Genomic DNA, 8,484 nt, shown 5'->3' on the forward strand with positions numbered 1-8,484 from the left:
CATAAAAACAAACGGAAGCGAAGGAGCGCTTTATTCTCAGGATGTTCTGGGTTCAGTTTGAGTCGTCAGATCATGTGTGAAATAATATTTATATAATATTTAATATTAATATACTGAGAACACAAAATATCTCGATCAAGTCCATAACATTTTATTCTACAACAGGAAACAGTTCTGTTTAAAAGACTGATCAATAACATCAGGCAGCTGAAACCCCTTCAAAATAAAAGTTGAGAAAAATGTTTTTTATATCTTATATTTAAGTGTTTTAAAGTAAAAAGTACACAGATGAATATAAGTACAACGTGACCCTCACAAGAACACAAAGGGATAAAAAGGTTTGACTTTATTTTACATGGAACATGTTGACAGTTCTGAACGTCTCGGTTCACGTGATCGATCCCGTCAGGTTTCGCCTCACGGTGACTTTGAAGAAGAAGCAGGCACGGGGAAATAAACTTCATTTCTAAACATCGGCTGCATCGCGGCCCCTTGGTTCTGGTGGTTCCGTCCCAAACGGAGAGAAGACGTTTCTCCACGTTTGGGTTCACACTAAAGGGCCTCGAACACAGAAACATCGATTCATCTCTCGACAACCGACCCCTCCGATGAGAGCCGTGTTGTGGAGAGCCAACCAAATGACAAGTGAACTAAACAAAGGAACAAGATGGCGGCGTGGAGGAACGCGGTCCGGACCGGCAGAACTCCTCTCCGGTCTCACGCCATGCTGAGGGGAACAAGAGGAGACGGGTCAGAACACACAACGCTCTGCTGCTTCCAGGTTAAACCAGTGTGCATAGGAAGTGGCCATCTTGGTTTCTATCAATCAGAGAACAGGAAGTGACCATATGTGGACTGAGGCGTGACGTAGAGACCTGTCAATCACCCTGTAGCCCCGCCCTAAAGCGTCCCCTGCTTTATGGTCTGTTTGACTCTAAATGACCATAATGTACTAAATGAACATCATGCTGTATTGAAGAAGACTTGAAACTAGAGATTGAGACAAACTCATGTTTACTATGTAAACATGTTTTTAATATAAAATATATTTTAATTTTTTAATATAAAACAAAAAATAATAACATACATTTTGTTTTTTAATATAAAATATATATATTTTATTTATATAAAAATATATATTTTATATTAAAAAACGTATATATAAAAAATAAAACAAAAAATAAAATATATATTATACACAGTATATATAAATACAGTATAATACAAATTATACAAGAAGTAACAGGACAGAACAAATAGAAACAGGAAGTGGCAGTCGGTAACAGGAAGTGGCAGTCGGTAACAGGAAGTAACAGGAAGTGGCAGTCGGGAACAGGAAGGAACAAGTAGAAACAGGAAGTGGCAGTCAGGAAGTCACAGTCGGGAACAGGAAGTAACAGGAAGTGGCTCACCTGTCGATCAGCGAGTCCCTCATGCTGGTGGCGATGGCGGAGGGCTGCGCCGCGTCGCTGAGGCGGAACACGCTCTCGATGACGGACAGCTCGGTGCTGGTCGTGTCCAAACCGCAGAACGCACACCAGTCGTTCACCACCAGGCCGCCCGCGATGACGTCACTGCCCCGGTTCACCGTGCCGGCCTGACAGGAAGTGAGCTTTATTGTGAAACTCACACGGCTACTTTCTTACAACGCTACTCTGTCAGGTATTATAGTTTAATATATTATTATTACTTTTTCGATACATACAGTAGAGTGATATTACTTGTATTTATTCATACAAATCAGTTTCTATTTCCAAGAAAGTAAACCTGTGTATATATTAAATTATGTTTTATTATATTATGACCTCCTGAGGGAGAAGAGATGCTTATGACAATTTATTACAATATATTTAGATATTTCCCCCGAGAGAGTCCGAGATAATATTACATTTATAGAAATAATGTTGTACTAAAAATAAATAGATATACACACAGTATAAATAAATAAATATGCAATGCCTGTCTCCCTACCCGCCTGCCTCCCTACCCGCCTGCCTGTCTCCCTACCCGCCTCCCTACCCGCCTGTCTCCCTACCCGCCTGTCTCCCTACCCGCCTGCCTGCTGTGTTCTACCCGGGTTGACTCCATCTTCTCTCAGTTGTCATCTAAACATCTGACCGTTCTAACGGCGGCCATGTTGGTCGTTTACGTTTCCTCGTGATAATTGTGGGCGTGTCTCTGGAGGTCTGAAGTGACGAGGACTTGAGAGCTGTAAGCCAGGGGCGTCTCTAGGATTTTGACTCATCTGGGGCTGAGCCCAGATGAGTGAAGCAGCGAAATTTTTAGACATAGAAACACTCTCCACATAGCCTACAGGTACCTGATCTTTCATTGTCCTCCCTTTGGTCTGCTGCAGGACCCCTGAACACATCCCTATCTGCTATCATATTTTATAGCTTATTTATTAATGTACGTATAGCCGAGCCAATATTGGTATCCCGTTGCAATTAATACAAATAATTATGGGCAAAGTTGCCACTAACTTATGGCATTTTCACATGCCCAAACCAGCAGCAGCTGTGCCATCTTGATTACCATCATCTGAGAAAAAGTGTGTTAAATTATTTTAACAACACGATTGAAAACGATGCAATCCCATAACCACAGATCATCAAACGAATGACCCATTTTGAATTTAGTTAGCACCCATTGACGGACATTAGCTAGCTAGGAAACAACACCTCCCACACAGATCCCTGTCTGCTAGCTAGCTGCTATCATGCATGAGAAAGAAAATAAAACAAGATGGTTCGACGTTATACCCGAACATTAACTTTAGCTACTTTCCCCTCTAGAAGAAGCCAAAGCTTAATTATTTTTAGGTACACAATTCTCACACACTACAATTGCATTTACAGACAGATGCTAATAATAACAGAACGTTTTTCCCCCATGTAATATCAGCTAGCAGCTACATCGCTCTAGTAGTTCCAGCTGCAACACTCTTTTCGAAATTATACATTTTTACATCTTTTCTATTCCCATTACCTCTTTGATTCCTGACCACCTTTGGGGGGAAAAACATTGACATCTTTTTTTGCGACATCTTGTCGCAAAAAACTTACACCAGGGATTCCCAAGCTGCCTCTAGGGGGTGGGGGAGAGGAAAAATGTAATGGTGGTCTAATGGTGTAATAATTAATATTAAACATAATAAAAAAATTAAGTAGGATTTTTTAATTATAAAATGTCCCTTTGTAAGATTTAAAATTAAAAACGTACAATTTAATAAATAGATGCACTTCCGGTCCGGCCGCCAGACTGTCTTTTACTACACACTAGCTAGCCTAGCTTGTGCACCTAGCGTCATTTCATTCATTCAGCAACATCATGAAAACATGTTAAACTGGCTGAAATCAGGAAGCTGTCAGGTGGGACATCTGAAGCTATCAGTAATAAAAGAGGAGAGGGACAGAGAGAGAGGGAGGAACCGGAGGGAGAGAAACAGAGAGGTGCTGGGGAGAGACCGGGAGAAGAAACCGACCGGGAGTCTGAGGAAGAGGAGACGGAGGAGACCGAGAAGGAGGAAGAGATATCAGACAAACCGGGAGCACAGAGACCATCGAAGAGTCAAGGTGAAGAAAGAGGAGACGAGAGTGAGCATCAGACTGGGAAAAGAGAGGAAACATGATGACGATTCTCTGGGTCTGGGCTTCACTTGGATTGGAATGCAGATTGTTGTGCAGTGAGGTTCTGGCTAACAGCTGTCTGAAGACTCTTATTTGCGCCGCCACCTGAACACCAGCATGCCAGTGCAAGTCAGAAGCCCCTTACATTTTAGATCCACATTGGAAGAGTTACAAAACAGACAAAAACAATTGCAGTCTCATCCATGTGAGTCTCTCACTTTCTCCCTCTCTATCTCTCTTGCTGCGCTGCATGTGAACATCCTCATATGGACTCCTCCTTTTTTATTCATATCTGTTTCTGAGCCTATCATGTGCCACTCTTTGTTCTTTACGTGGTTACTGTGTTTAAGAAAATAAATGTGAAATGCACTCTGCCTCTGAGCCTGTGTGTGTGTCCTCGCCATCCAGGGAGCTGTGCGACTCCGCGGAAGGCGCTTGAAGTTGAGAATATTTCAACTTTTAAGCGCGCCGAAAAAACGCTAGAAAAACGCGTCGCGCTGCATTTAAAGACCGGGAGAAGAAATCGACCGGGAGCCGTACCAGAGGAAAACAATGGGTTTGCTAGCGACGCGTTTTTGAGAGTCGCGTCTGGTGTGAACGGCCCTTACTGCTCTTTAAAAGTGACGCCTTGTGTCACTGAAATGTATACAGCGGACTAAATCTATCTATAATGAGCAAACAGCTCTCGCATTGGTCCGATTTTATGCGGCTATAAATAGGCTCTGTTGCGTTTTTTTTAAGGTGTGGGGGGTTGGGGGGCGTGAACCCGGTCGGGGTGTAGAAGGGGGTGCGTGGCCTAAAAAGTTTGGGAACCGCTGTTCTACACAAAGACAGCAGCTTGCTGTTGTCAAGTGGCCTGCTGCCTGCCTCCGCTGTTTGGGTGAATGACGTCACGTGCGACCTGGAGGTGTTAACATTCGGGGCTAATTAAAAAAAACCTCGGGACGCCACTGCTTTAAGCTCCTCCTCCTCTCCGCTGACTGACAGTCTTAACGCAAAGGACCACGCTCACCACCAGGGGGACCTGCAGCAGTGACGACAGCTCGTCCTGGTCCTCGATGGAGGTCTTGGGGTGGACCAGGCCTCCCTGGTTGCTGAAGGCGCTGTAGGAGCCGACCAGCACCTGCTCCGCCACGGTCTGCCGGAACACCTCCACCTTCAGGGTGTCGGCCAGGATCTCCTCCGTCTCCTGGGGGGAGCGCTCGTTAGACCACGGGGTCACCGTTTAACCAACGGGTCCATTGGACTTTTAACCAAATCTCATGAGCAAACATGTAGTGACATCTGGGTGTAAACATTTTAAAACTCCATGACTGATCCAGGTTCTCCATGAGCAGAAGAACCCTGTGAAGAGCACATGCATGCGGTTCTGTGCGGTTCTCACCCGGTCCAGGTCGGGGTGGACCAGCGCCACGTAGTCGTTGCAGGACACCACGTTGCCGAGCGCAGACAGACGCTCCTCCACCCTCTGGATGCGCACGGCGTCCGGCAGACAGTTCTTGATGTGCTGCAGCTCCTGGTCCGTCGTGTTGCTCGGCACCAGCAGGCCGTGGCGGTTACCTGGAGGGGGGGGGGCGTTCAAAGACAGTGGGAAGAACAAGCGCTGGCGCTTTAATGCAGCGTTCTGTTGCCGTCGGATGGGAAGATAATGAGTGTGTGTGTGTGAAAGAGTATGTAAGTGTGTGTCTGTAAGTGTGAGAGAGTCTCTGTGTGTGTGTGTGTGTGTGTGTGTGTGTGTCTCTGGTCCACATCATGACTCACCTACACACATCCTCCCGATGATGCGACATCCTGCGATGGAAGCGTGAACCACTGGGATGGTTTCTGACAGCTCGCCCTCGAACACACTGCAGACACACACACACACACACACACACACACACTTTTCACTTCTTGTGTTCGGCTCCTCTGCGGTGAGTTCACAGTCAGGCGGATCGTAGGAAACGAGGGTCTCTGATATCTAAATGTTTTTCTTTGTGTTCACCGACGGGGAAGGAAACTTTAAATTGAAACCCTTCTCTAACTGTTCAAACAGAAGCGTTCACTCCGTGTTTATGGAATATAATACGTCCATAGAGCGGGAACTTTACTGGAAGCTTTAGGTCAATATTTATAATACTCTGTAGTTTAAAATAGTATCAAACAAACGAACCATTAACATGTTTAAGTTTAAAGTCTCTGCGCTGCAATTATTTGACAAACATTTAAACGCAATAATAAGATTTATCGTATTAGCCTCCGCGTGACGTCACCGCTGCCTTACACAGCGCTATTAAAGGATTAATGAACGCATTAAAGTGACGTATTGAAGCATTAATAAACGCATTAAAGCATTAATAAACACATTAAAGTATGAATTAACCTGTAGAAGTTCTCGGAGCCGCCCACCGCCACCAGGCAGTACGTGTTGGTATTAATGAACGCATTAAAGTGACGTATTAAACCATTAATAAACACATTAAAGCATTAATAAACACATTAAAGTATTAATAAACACATTGAAGTATGAATTAACCTGTAGAAGTTCTCGGAGCCGCCCACCGCCACCAGGCAGTACGTGTTGGTATTAATGAACGCATTAAAGTGACGTATTAAACCATTAATAAACACATTAAAGCATTAATAAACACATTAAAGTATTAATAAACACATTGAAGTATGAATTAACCTGTAGAAGTTCTCGGAGCCGCCCACCGCCACCAGGCAGTACGTGTTGGTGAGTTTGGCGAAGCAGCCGATCTCGTTGTTTTTCTCAAACGCCGCTCGGACGGCCATCGTGACGAAGAGGAGGAGGAACTTCTTCTTCTAGTCCTGAGAGAAACACGCATGTTGTATTAGTACACGCGTGTTGTATTAGTACACACATGTTGTACTAGCACACCTATGTTGGTCTTTGTAAAGCTCTCGGAGACGTACCTGAGTTCAGTCCGCGGAGCTCAGCGTGGCGCAGAGTCTCTTCCTTCAAACACACGTGTTCACTTCCGCTTCCGGCGTCAACGTGATGACGTAGCACGTAGTTTAAAGCTTTTACGTAAGTGGCAAATAACAGAAGACCACTGGATTCCATGTTAACGTATACAAATAAATAAATGAACGTTTTTTTTTCTTCTGATTATACGTTTAATATTATTCAAGTTTATTTTTCACAATTAAATTTGTGTATTATTATTTATTTATTTTTAAGAAAAAAATATATGTTGATTATATGTTTGTACAAAATATAATAATAAAACGGCACATCATTTCTATTTTTTTTATGTATGACTTGTATTTTTAGCTCCTGCTGTTGGTCATTGGTGCTTTTATTTACGGTAATATATTTCTATAGATAATAGTTTTCTATTGTTCTGCAGGTTGACATGTTGTTCATGTTCTCCACCTTTCTATCACATTTAAAACAAAAATCATTCATGCAGGTCTGGAAACAAATAGTTTACCAAATATTGAAAAAACATGATTATTAGAAACTAAAAGAACAACAATTGAGCAACAAAAACGTCATAATGTGATCCACTGACACACTTTCTGCTCATTACATTTATTATATTTGTTTAGACTCTGAGAAGATTAATATGTGAGTTTACCAAAATGCATTTGAATTATTAGAAGAAGAAACATTTTATGAATGTACAAATCTATAATGCATTATTCTATTCTGTTCTATTTAGAATCCCAATCAGCTTCAATCAGAGTAAACATGTGTTTAGTTTCATAAATATTATAATGTTACTTATATGCAAACAGGTGGTTATAGGCGGTCGTGTTTTAGTGCATAATAAACATAGTAATACATATACATATACATATATATACATATATATATATATATATATATATATATATATATATATATATATATATATACATGTAAATAAATAATAGAAGCTCTGTAACAGTCAATATTTTTTTTTAGATAAATGTTAACAAAAAATAAAATAATAATGTTATAAAAAACATGCATATGCACAAGAGATATATAACTGTGCAGAAATGTGTGCGTCTACAATGCAGCCGGTTTAGTTTCATAGTATACAGTTATTGATTATTACACATAAATTATGTTTAAACTGTAATATTTATCATTTCATTCTATCATCTGAACGCATGTTTTTATTTATTTATTCTCTTCTGCTTCTCAAACGTTTTTCAGAGCCAGATGCTCAGCGTGAGCGCGTGCGTGTGTCCGCGCGTGTCTGCGGGCACGTGCATGAACCATATATATATATATATATATATATATATATATATATATATATATATATATATATATATATATGTATATATATATATATATATATATATATATATATATATATATATATATATATATATATATATATATATATATATATACATATTTAAAATATATAATTATAAAAAGGGGACTTAAAAGAAGAGAAGTCTCCGGAGCCGTCTTCCCGCCTCCCGTGGAAACCTGCATAGCAACCGAGAGCGCGCTGTCTCCGCCAATCACGAAGCCGCTCCAGCGTGACGTCCTCGTTTGTCGCCACCGGTATGACGTCATCGGTGCAGGTCGGAGTAGGGGCGAAACGGAGCGGAGGAGACAAAGATCGTCCGCGCCTCGGAGAAGGAGAAAAGGTCTCACTCCACCCCGATGTCCGTCCGCTCGCATTCAACATCTGCTTTTCTCTTCTAAATATGTAGAAAGTTTAAATGGTTCACTTATTGTAGAAGGAAAGTAATGTCCTTATAGACTTCTATGCAACCAGAGGAGTCGCCCCTTGGCGGTCAGGAGAGAGAATGCAGCTCTAAGAAAATAACTCCTCCATTATTGTGACTCGCACCGATGCAACGCGCGGAGTGATCCCTCTTCTTCCGCATAGACGATCTTTGG

The 8,484-nt window shown here is 41.8% G+C and overlaps 1 protein-coding gene across 1 annotated transcript; it reads right to left on the reverse strand.

Annotated features, from left to right (window-relative positions):
• Window positions 1-129: 129 nt before the first annotated feature.
• eif6 (eukaryotic translation initiation factor 6) lies at window positions 130-6,607 on the reverse strand. Its single transcript, XM_079218647.1, has 7 exons — window positions 6,546-6,607; window positions 6,298-6,440; window positions 5,391-5,476; window positions 5,014-5,189; window positions 4,642-4,818; window positions 1,413-1,597; window positions 130-727 (listed from the first exon to the last, which is right to left on the reverse strand). Exons 2-7 carry the CDS (start codon window positions 6,402-6,404, stop codon window positions 718-720), a joined length of 741 nt encoding a protein of 246 aa, XP_079074773.1. The 5' UTR covers window positions 6,405-6,440; window positions 6,546-6,607; the 3' UTR covers window positions 130-717.
• Between the last annotated feature and the right edge of the window lie 1,877 nt (window positions 6,608-8,484).

The sequence above is a fragment of the Taurulus bubalis genome (genome assembly GCF_910589615.1).
Source record: "Taurulus bubalis genome assembly, chromosome: 5".
Classification (NCBI taxonomy): domain Eukaryota; kingdom Metazoa; phylum Chordata; class Actinopteri; order Perciformes; family Cottidae; genus Taurulus; species Taurulus bubalis.